The sequence below is a fragment of the Tenrec ecaudatus genome, chromosome 10 (assembly GCF_050624435.1).
Source record: "Tenrec ecaudatus isolate mTenEca1 chromosome 10, mTenEca1.hap1, whole genome shotgun sequence".
Classification (NCBI taxonomy): Eukaryota; Metazoa; Chordata; class Mammalia; order Afrosoricida; family Tenrecidae; genus Tenrec; species Tenrec ecaudatus.
In genome coordinates, this window is record NC_134539.1 from 131,045,742 (window position 1) to 131,067,559 (window position 21,818).

General features: G+C 47.1%; 1 protein-coding gene across 1 annotated transcript; it reads left to right on the forward strand.

The window, feature by feature from the left end:
• The first annotated feature begins 13,648 nt into the window (after positions 1-13,648).
• TOB1 (transducer of ERBB2, 1) lies at positions 13,649-17,036 on the forward strand. The gene is made up of 2 exons (XM_075561600.1): positions 13,649-13,924; positions 15,150-17,036. Exon 2 carries the CDS (start codon positions 15,299-15,301, stop codon positions 16,316-16,318), a length of 1,020 nt encoding a protein of 339 aa, XP_075417715.1. The 5' UTR covers positions 13,649-13,924; positions 15,150-15,298; the 3' UTR covers positions 16,319-17,036.
• Positions 17,037-21,818: the final 4,782 nt, after the last annotated feature.

A 21,818-nucleotide genomic window follows, 5' to 3' on the forward strand; every position in this document is an offset into this window, starting at 1 on the left:
TGGGGATGGGAAATTCGGAAGCCTGGGGACAGAGGTGTGTCAGAGGACAGGCTCGTTTCCTCCACTAGGAGATCTGTTAGGTGTGGAGCCAAGGCCATCTCGGCCACACCATTTATCCGCTTCTTGTAACACGCGGGTCTTTCACATACAGACACCAGATCTCTTCTAAAGCGATAAAGTAATGGATTGGGAATGTAGGCAGATAGGTGGGGTGTGTATTTTCTAAGAAGGTAATAGCTCCAACAGACACGGGCATCTGGAGCCAAGCACTCTATAAACAGAGAAGTGAGTCCCGGGTAGGTCGCGTGAAAGGTGCTAGCACGAGTAAAGGGGAGTCACAAGTGAAGTGCCCTTCATGGAGCCCTCCCTGAAGGCAGCTACTTTTTCTACGCACCAACACGCGTCTCCCGCTGTCAATGATAGGGCACTATCTTGGATTTTCTCCAGAGCGTGGCTCTCGCTAAGCCGCCCCAGTGACTGGGTGGGGCTGCGCAAACCGGGCGCTGGTAGCACTAACGGGCTGGGGCACTGGTTGGTCCCACTCCTGGCTTTAAGGATGAGCTGTCTTCGAAGCAGTAGCAGAGGAGAGACCCTGGGGCCCTTGAAGACCACATCTGAGATCTCTGTGTGAAGGGGTGGAAGCCATCGGGACCCGAGGCGCTAGACTCAGAGCAGCTCCGAGGCTACGGGGCGTCCTCTCATCTGGCCTGAAACTATGGGATGGTGGGGCAGAGTGACAGACAGGCTGGCGTCCTGACCAACGACGGAGGCAAAGGCCAAGGGACCACATGACCGAGAGACTAAGCATCTGAGAGAGACTTGGCCGCTGGCCTAGGAGGCCCATGACGGTATCCGGCTGTTTGTTGATCCTGACCTGTGGTAGGAGGGCAGATACATGCCATTTACCGCGGTAGCCATTTGGAAACATAAAGTCAAGGCTGAAGCGCAGGCTGAAGGCCAGCTCTGCCCCTCACCAGCTTTGTGGTTGTAGATGGATGACGTTAATCCATCATGCCTCCGTTCCTGCCTCTGTGAAACAGGACTGATAGTGGTATCTCCACAGTTCCTGGGAGGCTCACCGAGATGAGACCCTGTAAGCAATGGCTGCGTCCGTGCCGGTGGGCGCTCCCAAGTCTGAATCCATCTCCTCACCAGCCCCAAAGAACAAAAGCAGCCAAAGTCATCCCCAGTCCTTGTTTGGTTAACCCTGACGTTGTTAAGATCTTGCTTTTTTTGTTTGGTTGACCTTGACATTGTTAAGACCTTGCTGTTGTTTTTGCAATTCAAAACAAGTGGAATGCAAGCTGCACCTGCGCAGGTGGGACCGTTTGCATTCTGGCCACAAGATGACACCAATTTTCACTCCCACCCTCATGCTGGACCAGAGTGAAAGTTTGTGCGTTTTATGGCTTTTTAAGTTTTACCATGGTTTCAATGTTGATGTGTTTATCTGTTTATAGCAGATACTTGTTTACTTGTTGTCATTTTGTTCATCTTTTCTTTGTGGCTTTTAGGTTTATGGATTTTTTTTTTTCAGGAGATACTAGCAGACTAGTTGGGCTTTTATAGAAGGGAGAATTAACAGCTTTTTAATACTGAGTCTGTTCGCCTAACAAATGTACCCCTCCAGATATTTGGCTTTTGTATGTTCCTCAATGAAGATTTATAGCTTTCTTTTAATAAGTTCTGTACACAGCCACGATTAGGTGCCAGGCAGTTGCCACATGACAACAGGTATTACTTTTTTAAATGCACAACTGTCAAATTACAACATGACATCACTGCGAGGGCTCATCACGATGCAATCGCCAAATCACCGAGAATTAGTCCAGCCAAGTTGACACATCCCCTTGGCCATCACAGCGAGCATGACTCTCACCTCAAAACGTCACTACAGACGGCAGGAGTGCACCAAACAGGTGAGCGGTAGCTTCTTTTACCACTGTCCTCAATGCAAATTGTCAGACCACGAGATAGTTATTCAGTGAGGAAGAGGTTTTTTTATTTGTTTAATCATTTTATTGTGTCAAGCACATTTGTACATTTGTTGCCATCGTCACTTTCAAAACCTTTTCTTTCTACTTGAGCCCTTGGTATCAGCTCATTTTTTTCTCTCCCTCATGAACTCTTGATAATTTATAAATTATTTTTTCATGTCTTACACTAACTGATGTCTCCCTTCACCCACTTTTCTGTCATCCATGCCCCTGGGAGGGGGTTATACGTAGATCATTATGAGCGGTTCCCGGCCTTTCTCCCCACACCTTCCCCTGCCCCTCCTGGTATCGCCACTCTCATTATTGGTCCTGAGGGGTTTATGTGCCCTGGATTCCCTGTGTTTCCAGGTCTTATCTGTACCAGTGTACACGCTCTGGTCTAGCCAGATTTTTAAGGTAGAATTGGGGTCATGATAGTGGTGGTGGGGGAGGAAGCATTTTAAGGCCTAGAGGAAAGTTGTATGTTTCATCATTGCATTTTATTTATTTTTTTAGACCTCTATAAATATCCTTTGCCTCCCAGTTCTTTCCTTTATTACCTTTTACTTGAGGAAGAGGTTTTTTAAAATAAAAGTTTGTTCCTCGGTGTCTAATATAGTCCTTATTATGAATGCAAATGGTAGCATTTAAAAATATATTTCCTATTTAATTATTGCTGGAGAATAGGAAAAGTTATTGATTTAATAAATTTTGGTATGTTTCTTTTATAACTTACCACTTTAATAAGCTTTCATATGTCATAAGAATTTTTAAGCTATTTGTTAAGTTTTTCTGAGCAAATAATCATAGCATCTGGGAATAATGCCATTTTGTCTCTTTTCATGTTGATTATATACCTCTTATTTAATTGGCTCTTAGCCTGGTGCCTATTGTGAGTAGGGGTGAGTGGGGGGTGAGGGGCAGTTTGGGTGAAAGTTTACAGGTGACACTCATTCTCCAGTCAACAGTTAATGCACATTTTGTATTGTAACATTAGTTGCGATTCCCTTCATGTAACAGCACTCTTCCTCTCCCCCATTCCTTCCTTTTGCCTGTCTTTTCTTATCTCCTGAGCTTTGTTTGGGGGTGAACGCTGCCTTTTTGATCTCCTATGGCTCCTTGTTCTAAGGACCTTTTAAGACTCCCATTGCTAATCGGCCTAAATGCAGAATGTTTGTGTGAACTATGCTGTATCAGTGCACCTAGATATCCCCCAATCTGGAGATCGTTTTTAAACTAGTTTTTGTCCCCATTGTTTTGGGTCTGTTTTAGGTTTTTTATTCTTTTTTAAATCATTTTACTGGGGACTCAATACAACTCTTGTCACAATCCATATACATATCATGTCAAGCACATTTGTACATTTGTTGTCATCATCATTCTCAAAACATTTGTTTTTGACTTGAGCCCTTGGTATCAGCTCCTCATTTTTCCCCTCCCTCCCTGCCCCCAGGTTTTTTATTCTTAAGTCAATTGCAGTTACTCAGATCGTCCTTGAGAATTAATAAATGTACTTGAAACTTAATCCATTGATAGGTTATTTCTCTAATCATGTTCTTTTCTTCTTTATAAAATTGTTTTTACCTTTGATAACGCTTGGCGACATTGTATCTGTTTTATTGGTCACTCACCAGCCTTAGATCTTGTGCGTCTCATCCTGGCTCTTTATTTCACCTATTTCCTGTTTGCCTCTTGCCTGCTAATCTCTTAGGTCTGTTTTGCTTCTTTCTCTTTTCCAGCATCCACAGGCAGATGCTTATGTAGCCTACGTTTCACCTTTCTCTTGTTTTCTAATAAATGTATGTAGGGTCACAGAATTCCTTGTGATTGTGACTTTATCTGTATCCCACAGGGTTTAATATGTAATACCACATGTCATTGCTCTCTGTCATGGGCATTCTCTGCTCTTTCACTTCAGGTTTCCAGTTAAACTATAGGTTGAGTGTAATTTTGGTTTTGATTTCCTTTTTAACTTAATAGAAATTTCCTGAAGTGCTTTTGAATGTGTAAATCTATCTATCTATCCCTTTCATCTATCTATTTATATCTATCTGTCTATATCTATCCATCTATCTGTCCATGTTTGGTGTTCATTTTTAGTGTCAGTGTCCTGTGGGCAGTTTGAGCAATAAAGTTTCTATTTCAGGGGATTCGTAGACATTTTCTTTGTGATATACACAGGCAGCTTTTTTTTAAATTGGGGACTTGTACAACTCTTGTCACAATCCATACATACATCCATTGTGTCAAACACATTTGTACATTTGTTGCCAGCATCATTTTCAAAGCATTTTCTTTCTACTTGAGCCGTGGGTATCAGCTCCTCATGTTTCCCTCCCTCCTGCACCCTTCCTCATGAACCCTTGATAATTTACTAATTATTTACTAATTATTATTATTCTTTCATGTCTTGCACTGTCCGATGTCTCTCCCACCCCTTTGTCTGTTGTCCATCCCTGTGGGAGGGGACAGGTAGGTCATTGTGACCGGTCCCCCTTTTCCGCAACCTTCCCCTTCCCCTCCTAGGATGGCTGCTCTCAATATTGGTCCTGAGGAGTTTATCTGTCCACACAGGCAACTTTTAAACCGTTCCAAGGATATTTGAAAATCGTGTATCTCCTGAGAAATTCATATATAAGAACACAAAACCAAAAACCAAACTCACTGCCATTGAGTCAATTCCAACTCATGGCAGAAGCCCTATAGGGCCGGTTAGAGAGAGTAGACGCCTCCTTTTTCTCCCCAGGAGCTGCAGGCGGTTCTGAACAAGAGACCTTGCAGTGAGAGCCCAGCCCCCAGGGCTTAAAGAAACCTACTGATTGTTATACAATCATTTCCTTTTTCTGTAATTGATACATTGTTTCTTCCCTTTCTTATTTTCTAACCCTTGTTCTCTTCTTTCTTAACTTCTGGAATTTCTCTTTTAGTCAATATCGAACTTCTCAGCACTCTCCCAAATGTCATTTAAACCCCCCCCCCAACCACATTGAGACTAGAAGAACAAGGATTTGTCACCAAGTGAAATCATCTCGTGACTCACTGTTTAAATGCTACCCAAACAGTTACATTTAACAGGTTAATAAAGCATCATACACTGGGAAAATCACATCGAGATACAAATGATCCAGGAGAGAATGCAGGATTTTATGTACCTTGAACGTCAATTCAGCTGGCTGTTCATTAGACATTGTAGCAATGGCAGCATAGCTCTTGGAATGACAGATGTCTGTGTACAATCCAGTTGAGTCACAAAAAAGGCAGCACCCACTTCCATGCCAAAGTGGACAGTCCTGGCATCGAATACGACCTGCACAGGGTGTGAGGAGGTGGGGGCTATGGACACAGATTGCCTCTGCAGAAACCGAATCTCAAACACCTTCAGCCAAAGGGAACTTATTATTAGCTCATGAACATCTGATACCTTTTAGGCACCAATTCAGGCTCCCTTCTCCCCTTCCAGGTCCAGGGCCCACTAACTCACACAGGTGCGATCGGGCCGGCCCTCTGCTCGCACTGAGTGTCTTGCCTCTTGCTGTGTTCTTGGGTGCCGCTGGCGTCGTCGGTTCCAATTCACAGCAGCCCCGAGCTCAGGGGAACAGAACTCTGCCAGGCCTGCACCATTCTCTCAGTCATTGTTAGGGTCAAGCCCACGGGGGCAGCCAAGGTGGCGAGCCAGCTAATGGAGTGTCCTTCTCTTATTCTTTGCTTTTTCTTTCTTTTTAATCATTTCATTGGGCGCTCTGACAGCTCCTCTACAACCCGTGCACGTTTGTACACACATTGCCATGATCCTTTTAAAAGCATTTTCTTTCCACTTGAGCCCTTGGTATCAGCTCCTCATATTACTCCCTCTCCCACCTCCCACCCTCATGGCCCCTTGATAAATAATAAATTAATATTATTTTCATCTCTTACACCATCCGCTGTCTCCCTTCACCCATGTTTCTGTTGTTCGTCACCCTGGGTATGTGTGTATGTGTGTGTGTTGGGGGGGCTTATATGTCGATCATTGCGATTGGTTCCCCCTTTCTCCTCCCCCTTTCCCCCTATTCTTATGGTCCCCTATTCTCAGTCTTGGTCCTGAGGGGTTTATCTGTTCTGGATTCCATGTGTCAAGAGTTCTTACCTGTACCAGTATACATGCTCCAGTCTAGCTGGATTTGTAAGGTAGAACTGAGGTCATGATTGGGGGCGGGGAGGAGTATTAAAGAAGTAGAGGAATGGTGTGTGTTTCATTGGTGCTATACCGCACCCTGGCTGACTCGTCCCTTCCTTGTGACCCTTCTGTGAGGAGATGTTCAATTGTCTACAGATGGGCTTTGGGTCTCCACTCCGACCCTCCTCATTTGCATCGATGTGTTTGTTTGTTTTGGGTCTTCTGATGCCTGATACCTGATCCCACGGACACCTCAGGATCACACAGGTTGGTGTGCTTCTTCCATGTGGGCTTTGGTTGCTTCCCAACTAGATGCCCGCTTGTTTTAATGTCAAGTTTTTAAGACCTCAGATACTATAGCCTCTAATAGCCAGGCACTGGCCCCTTCCTCCTTCACCTCTCCATGTGCATTCCTCCCAAAGCTGAGTGTTCAGATGAAGAGGCCCAGCCTTGAGTCAAGGGTACGCGAGTAGCCCGGCCCCCTCCCGCTAGAGCCTCAAAACAAGCCTCATGGCCGTCCTCTTCTTCAGTAACCTTCTCCTTTGCCAACCAGAATGTCCTTTTCTAGGGACCACCCCCTCCTGAGAACACGGCCAAATTACTTGAGATGACGTCTCACCAAGCTCGCTCCTATGGAGCATCAAGGCTGTACTTCTCCCCAGGCAAATCTGTTCCTTCTTCCAGTGTCCCACACTCACACCATTCTTCACCAAGACTGTAACTCAGAGGCATCAGTCTGTCAGCTTCCTCACTCATCGCCCGCCTCTCACCAGCCGAGGAGGCGACTGAAAACACCATGGCACACCTTAGTCCTCAAAGCAGCATCTTGATTTTCGACCCTTTAAAGAGGCCTCCTGCGGCAGATTTTCCCAAGGCAGTGCCTCGTTCGTTTGCTTGACTGCTGCGTCCGTGAGCACTGATTAGGGATCCAAGCAAAATGAAAATCCTTGACAACTTCAACCTTCTCTCCATTTATTAGGATGTGGTCTGTTGGTCTAGTTGTGAGGATTTGGGTTTTGTTTACATTGAGTTGTCATCTACACTGAAGGCTGCAGTCCTTGACCTTCATCAGCAAGTGCTTCAAGCCCTCCACACTGTGAGCAAGCCAGCCTTATCGAAGGTTATTAATAAGCCTTCCTCCAATCCCCATGACACATTCTTCCTCGTGTGGTCCAGCCTCTCTGATGATCTGCTCAGCACACAGATTGAATACGTATGGTGAGAGGATACAACCCTGACACACACCTTGCCTATAGTTTTAAACTATGCTGTAGTCCCTTGTTCTGTTTGTATAATTGCTTTCTGTTGCATGCACAGGTTCCATAAAAGCACACGTGTTTTAGAATTCCCGTTCTCCAAAAATGTGCTTTGTAACTTAGGATCCAAGTAGTCAAAAGCCGTGGCATAGTCAATAAAACCAAGCAAATATCTTTCTGGTGTTCTCTGCTTTCGGCCAAGATCCATCTGACGTCAGCAATGACAGCCCTTGTTCTTTGTCTTCTTCCGAATCCAGCTTGAATCTGGCTTGAACCATTTATTCAGTGTCCTCTCACTGAATTAACTAGAGATATAGAAAAGCCATTAGTCAGTCAACACGTTAATGAGACATGAACCAGTCATTGAAGCAGCCCAAGGTACTTTGGAATGGTGTGCAAAACTACAGAATTGCAGAAGACCTGGTCCCTGACCTAAGAATGGCTCAGAATCCAACACACGAAAAGCTAAACAACTTGAGCATTAAACAACACAAAGGCATAGAGTTCAAGGCATACCTCTAAGAACTTTTTACTGTGAAATGTATAGAGCAAATGGGTTTACCATTTAAAAACTCATTCACATTTTGCTTTGTGACATAGGTGGCAATTCCCCTATAACAGCACTTTCCCCCTTCCTTCCCTTTGCCATTTCCCTCCTTTTCTATCCATCCCTGCCTTCTGAGCCCCATCCCTGGGAAAACACTGCCCTTTTAATCTCACATGGTTGATTGATGTAAGGAGTGGGTGCCATCCTGGTGTTATTGCTCACCTTATAGGCCTGTCGTTTAGTTGAAAGCTAAGTCACAGGAGCAAGTTCCGTTTCAGGCTGTAGGGTGTCCAGGGGCCATGGTCTTGGGAGCTCCAACAGTGTCCATCAGACCAATAAGCGTGGTCTTTTTATTATTTTGAATTTTGTTCTGCATTTTTCTCCCACTCATCTTCTGTCATCACCTCCCACTTCTCATCACCTCCCACGGTCATCCTTCTGCAGGGCAGAAGCCTCCAGCCCCGTGCTGTCCAACACTAGCCATGCGTGGTTATTTAAACTGAAAACTAACTCAAGTTCAATACAAAGTCTGTCCCTCAGTTCCACAGACCACAGTTCAAGTGCTCAATAGCCACATGCAGCAAATAGCTATCACCTTGCACAGACACGGACCATGGAGGAAGTTCTACATAATGATGGCCCCCGCTATTTGAATCACCCGAGTAGCACCTCAGCGAATCTCTGAGTCTTCACAGCTGAGAACAGTGTGGAGCAGAAGCAAGCCATTCATCGCTCTGCATCTCTGGCAAACCCCTGACCCAATGAACCAGTCACTGAAGCAGCCCAAGCTACCAGGGTGCCAGAGAAAGAGAGTGATTGCATTATACAGCTAAGGTTTGGCTTGTCTGTGATGCAGTAGAAGTGGAGCAAGCTTCCTTGAAGAGGAAAGCAAAAGCTTTCTCTGAAACCATCTCACAACTGACTTCTGCTTGTGTCTCTCATGGGCAAGAGAGGCACAGGTCACCTCTACCACAATGAATCCTGGGAAACACATAGTTAGTGGCTCTTATAGCCTCTTTAGTCCGGGTGACGAGATGAAGGGTAAGGGACATAGATGAGCTAGCAAGAACATTTACCACAAGTGGTTATTAAAAGGTTATATTGTCCATCCATCCATCCATCCTTGTCACTACCTATGCATGTGGGTGGTCAAATGAGGGACTACAAAAACTTCATGGAGCAATAGAATGGAAACATGCAATTTCTCATGATTTTTTAAATGATCCCATAGATGGATATGTGAACTGTATTCTACTTTAGTAAACAGTGCTATGTAATCACAGATGCAACCCCTGCTTTAAATGTATGTGTAGTTACAAGACAGAACTCTCGTTTTTCTTAGTGTGATGTGTAATGGTTGAAGTCTAGAGTTTTTACATTTACTTACAAAGTTAGCTCACGGAGAACTTCAAACAAGTGCTCTTTGTACACAGAACCTTATGAATAGGGTATCGCTCCTAGAATCAGTTCTATAATCTCTTACTGAAATCAAAATCCTCATCCCTGCTTCATGGAGGAAAGTTCATGATTTGGTTTGGACCTTTGTTCATCAAGATAATGAGGAGCACACGCATTATAAAGAGATGTTCTATTCTGAGGCCAAGTTGCTTCAGTTCTAAAGATAAATGGGTTTGTTCTAAAGAAAAATGGGTTTGTTCAAGGTTATCTCGTTATCTTTTAATTACAAATGCCTGTGTGCTCGTCTGTTCTAGAAAACGTATAGCCCTCTGCTAACCCCTATGACAGCCAAAGGAAACCACACTGAGGAAGATGAGGGAGGGCCTTGCTCTGTGAAACGTTTAGGAAGAATGAGTTGGCTTCATTTTCAATAACTTAATGAGTAGTTTATCCGTTTTATGAACAATTTTAATGTGCATGCTATTATTTGTGTTGTGTGGCTGTCTAAAAGGAAATGAATGGCAACAATAAGAACAATGCTCCATTTGTAAGTTGCCTCATTTTAAAATAAAGGCAAAGGACCAAGGGAGCCTTCATACATAAGCTAAAAAAGACTAAGACGTCGAAAGTTGAGGACTTCACTTTCTCAGGTATCAAGAAGTGTGTGTTGTGTTTGAGGGGACCTGGTAATAAAGTAGCACGCTTTAAAAACTATGTTTTACAATGACATTGTGATTTATTTGTTTACCAAACAATCTTTATTGTAAGAAACTCAACTCTCCCCCAGGAATTATGTGCATTGCAAAGATGTAAAAGAAAAGGACTGGGGTTTTCAGTGTCTCTGGGCCCCAGTGGCATGGTGGTTATACATTGGGCTGCTAGCTGCAAGGTCAGCAGCTCAAAACCACCAGCCACTTTGCAAGAGAAAGATGGAGCTTTCCACTCGCATAAAGAGTTATAGTCTTGAAAACGCTCAGGGGCAGTTCTGCCCTGTCCTCCAGGGTCACTGTGAGCTGGCATTGACTCAATGGTAGTGAGTTTACTTTGTGGTGACCTTTCTGGGCGGCTAGGCCTTGGGGTGCTGACCACAAGAAGAGCCACTAAAGCCCACCAGCCACTCCATGGGAAATATTTACAGTCCAGGAAACCCCCAGGAGCGTGTCAACTCTGTCCTCCAGGGTCACTGTGAGTTGGAATCGGCAGGAAGGCATTGACTGTGGTTGGGGTTAACTTTCCAGAGAGAGGACTACTTCCTTAGTTGCGAGATCACCTGGAACCTAATGCCAGATATCTATGTTTTTGTCCTTTCTAAATCTATCTAACCATTTCACTCCCCAACATCGTTCCAAAGTAAATGTGCAATCGTAAGAAGCCCCACAAGGGTCCTTGCATGGGCAGCACTTGCATGAGGGAAAAATTAGACCTCAAGACCCGAAATGTTTCCAAAGGCATGAACTGTATTTCAGTTGCAAACTGTGTTTGAAAAAGACCCAATTATTTACTTTAGAGACATTGAGTTATCAATGCGAAAGTTTTTATTGAATGAAGTAGTATAGAAATGATCTAAGTCGAATCTTTTTACAGGTGAAGAAACCAAAACTGTTAGAAGCAGGGGTGAAAGTCAGGTCTCCCCACCCCAGGGCTCCGTGTCTTTCATTTCCCAGGAGACTCTGGGGCTGCTGCCCCTGTGCCTGCGGGGAGTATGGGTGTGCACCCTTGGCTGGTACCCTCCTCAGATTCCTGGTCTCAGCAACTGAAGGGCAATCAGTCAGTACTGATTTACAAACTCTGTCTACTAGACGGTGGTGATGGTCTACAATACCATGAATGTATTAAATGCCAGTGAACTACACCCTTGGCAAAAGCACATTTACGTGTTCTGTGACTGTCAACTCCACAAAACACACCATAACAAAACTCTATTTATTGTTACTGATATTTAATCAATGTCTATCAGATGTCTGCTCTCGTCTTTTAGGTCTGGGGTTATGAAAAGGGGGTTGAATGTGCGCATCTCCTTGGAAGGATTTGTGGAAAGCACAGATAAGCTTGACAAAATGACAATTCATCTATCTTTAGACACTGTCATCTCAACCAAGCCTGCCATGCCCCCTAATTATTGTGATATATTTTCCAAGTCATCAGTGAAAACAAAACACACACACTGCTGAAATCCTGAACGTTTATGCAGAAATCTCATTTTTCCTGATGGTAACGGAAACAATGCCTCTGGGGCTCATGAAAAATCATGAGCTTTCTCCTGGTAAGTCACTCCCCCAAACCTGCCTGCGTTCTTGAAATTTCTGTGATCAATTAAGTATGAAATCTTTAAAAACTCGTGCTTATTACAACAAAATTAATGTTCATTAGAGAAAAAATAGGAAACACTGGTGAGCCAAAAAAGAGGCAAAACCCTGAACAAATAATCCCCATGATAAAGTTTATAACACATAAGTTTGCTATCGGTGATTTACACTCTTCTCTGCAGACCCCTAAAAATCTAAATACTGACTGATCCGAATTCCAGGAGCCAATGGGTAACTTCTATATTCTTCAGACAAACAAACAAACAACCACTTTAATTTAGCAATCTGTGCGATAAACATAAGCTCAGTCACCTGCTCACTCCCCCCCTCCCTCCGACCGGTCCCCATCTCACGCACAGCAGGACTTTAGAAATCTCCCTTCTCCACGCAGTTCCTCCTAAAAGGGCAGCAGCAGGCGCGGCCCCAGCGAACCGCCGGGAGGCCTAGCAAGTGCCGCTGGGGCGCCCCGCGGGTGTGCCAGGGCCAGCTCCGCGGGCGCCCCGCTCTTCCGAGAGTTGCCGTGTCACTTTCCTAGGGCAGGTTCTCAAACGAAGGTCCACAGTTTCGAGGGGGGAGGCGGCGCCCCAACTAGTGTTTTTCCAGGAAGAGCTCCCTGCAAGTGGAATAAAGGGGAAAGGGGAAAGGCGATGGGCGTTTCATTCAATGCTTCTCTTTCTCCACCTCCCATCCTTGCCCGGACTTTCTCGCCTGCTCCCAGTCCAGTTTGACGTCTGTCGCCTGGATACCAGACAGCCAATGACCTGGTTGCTAGGGCGAAGCGTGGCCAATCAGGCGTCGTTGCTATCCGTAGCTAATATTTTTAGCAGAGAGGGACGCTCGGCTTCACGCCCCGTGTGACTTCGTGTTTCTCCGTTGCAGGTTGTGAAAAAGGCGCACCCTCCAGGATGCCCGGCCCCCCTTAATCCCTCCTTCCCCACACCCTGTTTACCGCACATGTTTCAATCGAAAATCATCTTAACACGCGCTTTACCCGGAGGCAGTGTTTATTATGTGGACATATGTTCAAGCAGCCATTTGAAATCCACGATGCCATAGATACATACGCAATTTGGCAGCGGGTCACCACGCCCTAAGCACAGGGGCCTGAGATGGGACTTTGGAATAAAACGTGGCTTTTTCTTACAGTCTCAAGCCACCCGCGTCTCCAAGTCGCTGCTGGGCCGCACGGGGAGGTCTGATGGGCGGATGCGGAGGCAGTTAAACTGTCACCTGGGTGGGAGGTGGGGCAAAGGGTGGTCTCCCTTCCCCACCCCCAGGCTGGCAAGGCAGCTCTGGTTCTGCAGTTGTCACTCTGTGGGTGGCAGTTGGTCTTGGCCCTTGAGGCAATTAATAAGTCATTCAATCGAGTACTGCACGAGTCCCGGTCGTTCGCCCTTTCTCTCGGCTCCTTTGAGGGGGGCTAGAGGCCGACTTGGTAGCTCCTCCACGAGTGGGATTTTCCTCGGCCACAGTACCACCCGGGTAAGGGTCTTTTTGTCAGCTCTCCCCTCCCGCTCAGGGTCTTGAACTCTCCCCAAGGTCCTCCCAGCAGCTACGCCACCTGCACCGCTCCCCTCCCCTCCCCTCCCCCTTCTCTCCCGGGCTCTCGCTCCGCGCGAGCCTCAGCCCCACCCCTCCCCTTTGCCCTCACAGGCACGTCTATCTTCCAATCACGTTCCAAATCTCTTAAGCCCGCCCCTAGCTACTCAAGGCCGTCGTTTCATTGGCCATTCTAGAGCTCACGGGTGCGGCCTTCCTCGTCGCGGCGCTCCCCCGCCCCTGGGCAAGCGGGACTTGGCCAATCGCGTGGAGGGGCAGGGCCGGGGCGGAGTCAGAGGGCGAGGGTCCGGGAGCTGGCGAGGAGGGAGGGGGCATGGTTACGCCCCCGGGAGCTGTGTGACGCGGGGCGGGCGCGCGCGCACCCCCGCGGGATGGGAGGGGGGCGGGGGGGGGGGGCAGGGAAGAGACTATAAAACGAGAGGCGGGGCGCGCGCCGCGGCAGAAGGAGCGAAGCTCTGGCCCGGCGCGGAGTCGGCGCGTTGCGGGGACGCTGGGCCGGGCACCGGGCTGTGCTGAGAAGCGAGCGCGCTCACCTGACTGCTCCCCGCCGCCCCGAGCCCGGAGACGGCCAGCTCCCGAGGCCCGCCCCAAGGTCTCTGCCCTCCGCCCCGGCCGAGGCCCGGGGTCGCCGTCGACTTGCACTCCGCCAGCTGGCCGCTCCCGCGTCCCCGCCCTGCCGCCCCTTCTCCCCTGCCAGGCGGCCGAGCCCGGGGCGGAAGCAGCCCGTAAGTATCCGGGCGGAAGCACCCAGAGCGGGGGCTGCCGCGTCGCCGGGCGGCTCGGGGACGGCGGCGTCGCGGGCCGGGCCTCGGACAGACAGCCGCCGGCACTCGAGGGAGGGGCGCCGGAGGCCCGGCCCGAGGCGGCTCCGGAGGGCCCGGCGCGCCGCGGAGCCGGGGCCGGGCGGCCGGGGGACTCCGGGGGTTGGGGCGCTCGGGAAGGAGCGACGGGCTCGAGGGCCACGCCGGGGGCCCCGAAGAGTCGGTGGCCGCCGCCGAGACCGAAAATGGTGCCAGGGAACCGGTGCTCCCCCGGGGTCTGGCCGGGTCCCAGGAGCCTCGGGGCGGGGGGCGGGGGCCGGGGAGCGGCGGGTCGGGTTACGCCGGGGGGAGGGGAGCGCTGACCCGCCGCGGCCGCGACCGGACCTGCCGGCCCGCCCGCCGCCCGGCCCTGGTGGCGGCTCTTCCATCTTCCACGGCCCGCCGCCGCCGCCGCCGCCGCCTCTTGCTGCTGCTGCTCTAGCGCTCGGGCTCCCAGGGCTGTGAGCAGAAATCTAATGAGACCCAGCCGGCTGTTTATGTAATTCCTCACACCCCGGTCTTCAGGCGTTGCTTTCACTCCGCCTTCCACCCAGCCTGCAGTTCGCGCGGGTGCACCTTCCCGCGGCTCGGCTGGGGCCGCTCCTGCCTGCCCGCCGGCCGGCGCTCGGCCTCTGGCCGGGAATGGGTTTGGGGGCCAGGCAGGGGTTCTTTCCCTTTGTCATCACCAAGGTGGAAACATGGACCAGATGGATGGATACCAACTTGATTTTTGAATGCCCTGTTTAATCACCCTCCGTGGACAAACAGATCCCTTTTGCAAATATCTTCTGTTTGCCCTTGATCTTTTCTTCCACTGCTGATCCAGCAAACGTTTAAAGGTCGACCTTATTCCAGCCTCGCGGCCCGTTCTCTTACCGTGCTGGAAGGGGGGGGGGGGTTAAATATCTGGATAAAGCTCAGAAACCCTGCCGTCCAAGTGGAGTAATTAATAGAGCTTTGATAGCAATTCTTTTGTCAGACGTGCTGCCCAAAAATTTCAGAATTTTTTTTACTGTTGGTACTTTTCAGACTTGCTAAGCTAGTAAGATGTTTTCCAAAGTGACATTATTCTGGGGGTAAGAAAGCCTTGTCACTTGCATTTATCTTAATCGGACATGTTTGCTTTTGTTTTGTTTCATTTTTCTTTAAGGAACAAGACCACTCAAGGCGAAGAGCGCACTACTGATACCAGCACTTTGCATGAACAACATTTGTTTCTCTGCCACACTCTGAACACTTATTTTACTTTTATTATCTTGGCGGGGGAGTTGAAACACCTAACTTTGTGGCACAGCAGCTATGCAGCTTGAAATTCAAGTAGCACTAAATTTTATTATTTCATATCTGTACAATAAGCTTCCCAGGAGACGTGTCAACATTTTTGGTGAAGAGCTTGAAAGACTTCTAAAGAAGAAATATGAAGGGCACTGGTATCCTGAAAAGCCATACAAAGGATCAGGGTTTAGATGTATACATATAGGGGAGAAGGTGGACCCCGTGATCGAACAAGCATCCAAAGAGAGTGGTTTGGACATTGATGATGTCCGTGGCAACCTGCCCCAGGATCTCAGTGTTTGGATTGACCCGTTTGAAGTCTCCTACCAGATCGGTGACAAGGGACCCGTGAAGGTGCTTTACGTGGATGACAATACTGAAAATGGCTGCGAGCTGGATAAGGAGATCAGAAACAGCTTTAACCCAGAGGCCCAGGTTTTCATGCCCATCAGTGACCCAGCCTCGTCTGTGTCCAGCTCGCCATCGCCTCCCTTTGGCCACTCTGCTGCAGTCAGCCCCACCTTCATGCCCCGGTCCACTCAGCCTTTAACCTTCACCACTGCCACTTTTGCTGCCACCAAGTTCGGCTCCACCAAAATGAAGACCAGCAGCCGGAGCAACAAGGTCACGCGCTCGTCTCCTATCCATCTCGGCTTGAATGTGAACGACCTCGTGAAGCAGAAAGCCATTTCTCCCTCAGTGCACTCTCTGTACGCGCTGGGCCTGGGGGCCCAGCCACCGCCGCCCCCGCCGCCACAGCCACAGCCACCCCAGCCGCAGCAGCCCCAGCAGAAAACCTCTGCTCTTTCTCCTAATGCCAAGGAATTTATTTTTCCTAATATGCAGGGTCAAGGTAGTAGTACCAATGGAATGTTCCCAGCCGACAGCCCCCTAAACCTCAGTCCTCTCCAGTACAGCAATGCCTTTGATGTGTTTGCGGCCTATGGTGGCCTCAACGAGAAGTCTTTTGTAGATGGCTTGAATTTTAGTTTAAATAACATGCAGTATTCTAACCAGCAATTCCAGCCTGTCATGGCTAACTAAAAGAATTGTCTTAGGTTCAAATGCAAGGTCGAGGGGTGGTGGTTTGTTTTTTTTTTTGGTTTTTTTTTTTAATTGCCCCTCCCCTTTGAAAAAAAATTTTTTCTTTTAAGCTAATAGGATACATTCAAGCTTGGTTACAAAAATAAAACATGCATCATTTTTCATTTGCCAACCAAGCACAAAGTTATTTTATACTGACTGTATATTTTAAAGTGTACTCTCAGATACGGCCTATTACAGTATTTAAGAGAGCAAAAACATGGCTGGTTTTTTTTAAATATATATATATAATTGGCACTAATAAGTGGGTTTATTGGTCTTTTCTAATTGTATAATTTAATTTAGTACAAAGTTTGTAAAATACCAGAGGATATATATATATTGTTTCTACGACACGGTATTGCATTTATATCTTTTTACTACAGTGGTCTGTGGCAGCAGCAGCTTCATGTTGTATTTTTTTTACTGAAATTGTAAAATATCCATCTTAAAGACATCAACTATAATAAAAAATTGTGTATAGGATATTCCTTTAGTGGTGGAATTAAATTGTACGAATATTTCCTTTTTTCAAAAAAATGTATTTTCTGTTAAAAGTTTAAAGATTTTTGCTATATATTATGGAAGAAAATGTAATCGTAAATATTAATTTTGTACCTATATTGTGCAATACTTGAAAAAAACAGTATAAAAGTATTTTGAGTCAGTGTCTTATATGTTAAGAGGGACTGAAATAGTTTATTAAGTTTGTATTAAAATTCTTTAAAATTAAGAATGCCTGTGTGACCTTTGTTTATAAGCCTTTGCAGAAGTTCTCTGCAGATACTATGTTGTAAATGCTAGTGATGCAGAAAGGTCTTACCCAGAGTCACAAGGAATAATTGTTCTACTAGTGCACCAAATAGTGCTTTGCCGCACACAGTGTTTGCCCCATCAAATTACATCATAGCCTCGCCACTGATGGGAATAGCTTATTTTTTCACAATTCTCATCAGTCCAAGTTTATTCTCCCCAGAATAGGGGTGGCGTGCTAAAGGCTCCTCACTATTTTATATCAAATGTTGAAGTATGGTGCCATGCTGTCATCTAGAGGGGTCAGTGATCATGAAGTTCACCCTGCAATCTGAGGGTATATTTGAAAGGTATGTGGAGCAGAGAAACCGTTGACTCAGTTTCCTGTTCCTGCATGGGAGATTCTGAAGAGCTCAGAAAACTTGCTCTTGGACAAAGTAGCTGACGGAGAAGATCGGGGTTTATTTACTAATCCTTATGTTTATAGTTCAGTCACTGCCGCTGAAGAATATTGGATCAGAATTTACTCAGTGTCAGGCTGTAAATATTTGTGTGTGTGTGTGTCTGTGTGTTTTCCAGCCAAAAAGTGAACCAGCTTTTTTGGAGGTGGGGGAGGGGCAAATGGGTATCACTGCTGGTTTGGCAATTTGAGCATTAGTGATGCTACGTGAATTTTTTTTTAATTGAAAAAGAGTTGGAAGGGACTTTTTAAAGTAAAAGAGTCATTTTGCTGCTTTAATGCTCATTGGTATGGTGTGAACATAGTATTGGTGAGAAAATTAGAAGAAAAAACTTTCTCAACTTTTCTAGTAAGAAACCAACGTGGCCTAGGCTACCCATGAGAATCAATTTGGTCTTGAACGAGTTCTTTGGACACCAGGCGACAAAAGCCTTTTGTCACTTACCCATGCAGTTTAGAGCAATAAAAAGTTTTAAGGAAACAGGCATTGAACATAACAGCTAAGCTGTTTTGGCAGACAGCACCATGGTGAGGCCTTTGTCCTTCCGTGGACAGATTGAGGCTATGAAGAAGCATTGGAGGCGGGGAGCTGGCCGAGGCCGGCCTGCCAACACGATCAATGGTGGGCTTTTGTGATCACCGGTTGGATAGCTGTAGGAACCCACCAGCGTAATGGTTTGAGTGTTTAAGGGTTCGGTTTTTGGTGGCCGGAGCACAGGTTTAACTAGGAGGAAGGTTTGATGAACCTGCTTTTGAAACTGGCTTGTAGGTACAGGAATTTGCGACAGAACCTGGTATGCTTACAAATACTGCTGATTAGGATGCAGATATGAATATCTGGGGTTGTTAAAGATACTTGTAGAGGCAAAAGTCTTAGGGAAATTTCATCTGGATACATACATTGATTTGGCACTTGAGAAAGATTATAGAAGTTACATTTTACCTTGGTTGATTTCAGTTGCTGTCCATGAGGACATCAAATACCTTTTTTAAAGCAACACTAAGCAAAGGCTCTGTTCTCATGCCTTTTTGGCATCCCCCACCCTTGTTCATTAGAAATGAAAAAGGGCCGGCCGGAGGGTGGGGGTGGATACTTCTCCCGAGCACATCTTAGAAAAGCTTAGAAGACCTTACCCTTGAAATAGATCTACATGCATATATTTATAGGTTTAGTATTAAGGTAGCAGATGGACATTGGGCCTCCACTCAAGTACTCCCTCAACCCAACACTTTATTAAACTGGTATTTCATGATGCTCACTTAACTGACACAAATCACTAAAGACAAAGCGGGTGCATACGCAAATGTAAAGAAAACTGATAGTGTCCGGCTATCAAAAGATACAGCATCTTGGGTCTTAAAGGCTTGAAGGTAAACAAGCAGCCATCTAGCAGGGAAGCAACAAAGCCCACATGGAAGAAGCACACCAGCCTGTGGAATCATGAGGTGTCAAAGGGATCCGTTATCAGGCATCATCAGAACAAAAAAATCATGAATGAGATGGGGTGTGCGGAGTGGGAACCCAAAGCCCATCTGTAGGCAACTGGACATCTCCTTACAGAAGGGTCGTAGAGAGGAGATGAACCAGTCAGGGTGCAGTGTAGCAATGATGACACATTACAACTTTCCTCTGGTTCCCTAATGCTTCCTACCCCCCACTATCATAATCCCAGTTCTACCTTACAAATCTGGCTAGACCAGAGGATGTTCACTGGTACAGATAGGAAGTGGAAACACAGGGAATCCAGGGCAGATGAACCCCTCAGACCAGTGGTGAGAGTGGTGATACCTGGAGGATGGAGGGAAGATGGGGTAGAAAGGGAGAACTGATGTAAGGATCTACATGTCACCTCCTCCCTGGGAGACGGACAGCAGAGAAGTGGGTGAAGGGAGACGTCGGACAGTGTAAGACATGACAAAATATAAATTATCAAAGTTTCATGGGGCAGGGGAAGGGCGGGAAAGAACTGATACCAAGGGCTCAAGTAGAAAGCAAATGTTTTGAGAATGATGATGGAAACATGTACAAATGTGCTTGTCACAATGGATGGATGGATAGATTGTGATAAGGGTGCGAGTCCCCAGTAAAATGATTAAAAAAAAAAAAAGACCTTACCCTTTTGTCCCAAATCTTTTACCACCCCCTCCCCCAACGGAGCCGTCATACTTCTGACCCAGCTGTTGTAGTTTACAGCTTGATGATGCATCTTTAACCATTCTGACTTTGGGACTATAGATAATGCTAAGGTCAGTCCCACATCACCCAGAATGCTGCCTGCCTTCCAGATTACATAGCTCAGTGTTTAGTGTGGAAGGTGATGCAGGCCAAACATAGTCACCTTCTGGGGTGAACATATTTACTGCTTTATTGCCCAAACCTGTGTCTGGTTCTTAAGGTGCGCTTGAGTCAGCTCGGCAGGAGGAGACGCTGCCCGCTCCTGCACCGCCCGCAAGTAGTCTTCTGTTCAAACCCACAGTTGTCGAGCTGTCTTGTCCAGGACCTTCCTCTCTTTTGGCTGCCCCCCTCTTTTCTCTCTCAAACCACATCTACTAATGCCTTTGAATTGCTTGAATTTCTAGTGTGGGGCAAATGGGAGCTTTCTTCAGTCAAAACGCCTCCTTCCTTCCAGATAAGCTTCCACCCTGTGATTAGTCACGGGTGATAGGAGCAGAGGTGGCAGTGTGTGCTCAGTGGCTAGCTGAGGCCAGCAGTTTGAACCCACCCCCTGCACAGAGGGAGAGAGCGGTGGAACTCTGCTTCCTTGAAGATGAGGGAGCCTTGGCCCCTTCTTCCCAGAGGTCACTGGCCCGGAGCAGATTTGTGAAGGTGAACCAAAAGGTGTTCATGCGCATATAAACTGAGACACAAGAGGGCTTGGGTCTTTTGAAAATAAATCAATAGGTTGTCTTTAAATTAAGTCTGCCAAACAGGGATATTCCCGACACTGTGGGTGCCAGGCATGGGAAATGTGCTGCTGTAGATGTTCTCAAGCTAATGGCGTGAAATGCTGGTGGGAGACCTTCCTTCGCACCTTTCTTCTTAACACAGAACTAAGAAGCGGGCACATCAAAGGCTGGCCTGGAAGGTGTGCGTGTCAGAGCAGGATCATGCTAGGGCTTGGTCAGTGAGTGGAAAACAGCATTCTTAGAAAGCAGAACGGTAAAAGGATTGCTGAATGAGACTCATGAAATTGCTTAATAGATCAGTCAGGTGATGTTTAATGTTTGCCCCAGAAGGTCGCTTGAGACCAGAGTTGTTCTGCTGTGAGGGTGTATCAGGAAGATTTTTATTTTGTTTTAAGGACCTCGGATTCGATTGCTAGTATGATTGGAAGACAAATACAATTCTTGTGTCGTTGAAGTCATTCTTTGATGTCTTCAGTTATGGTCAAATAGCAAAGCGTAAAGTGCTAGGCTGCTCACCGAAAGGTGGTCAGTTCAGATCCACCAGTTGCTCTGCAAGAGACCAGTGTGGATGTCGGCCTCCGAGAGTTGATGGCCTTGGGCTCCCTCTGAGTCCGAATCAACTGGACAGCACCAAGTGCCTGCCCACCCCAGCTCTGCCCGGTTCAGGATGGAGGACTGAGGCCGAGAGCCTAATGAACTCATCCAGGCTGCATGTTTCCTGTGCTCAACCGCTGAGGGGTGTGGCCTCAGATGGTCTGGGGGGGGGGGGGGTGTACCCTTTCTGATAGACGTCCCCGCACTCAGCACTCATGAGATCGCTCCAAGAGTTCTCAGTGACCGCAAGGCTGCACGGGAAGGGTCTGGTGGAAGGCCATTAGCCGAGCCAGAAAGGTGCTTGGTGGCTCCTTGCTGTGACCTATAATCACAGGCTCTCAAAGTATCCTCAGAGATCAGGAAATGGCATCCATGCTCTAAATCCGGGGCTGTTGTGATTCAATCACGCCATCTGCTTCTCTCCCTGGAGCCATTGAATGGCTCCCTTGGCCTAAGGACTAGATTGGGGGGCCCACTGCTTCAAAGCAAAATTGTAAACACGGACCTCCTGTGGCTGATTTCACACACATTCCTGATCTGTGTTTATTGAGAAAGGCCAGGTGAGCTACCGATCCCCACCAGCGTGCTTGTGGTGCCTATGATCTGTGTTTACATGATTCTGAAAGCTACCTTAAAGCAAACCTTGCTGTTGCAGGAGCTCCACACTTACACAATCCAGGCTCTTTCTGCGTTTATTTTAGACCATTAAGGAAACCACAGGAGCTCATATTTCAAACTGGTTCTGAA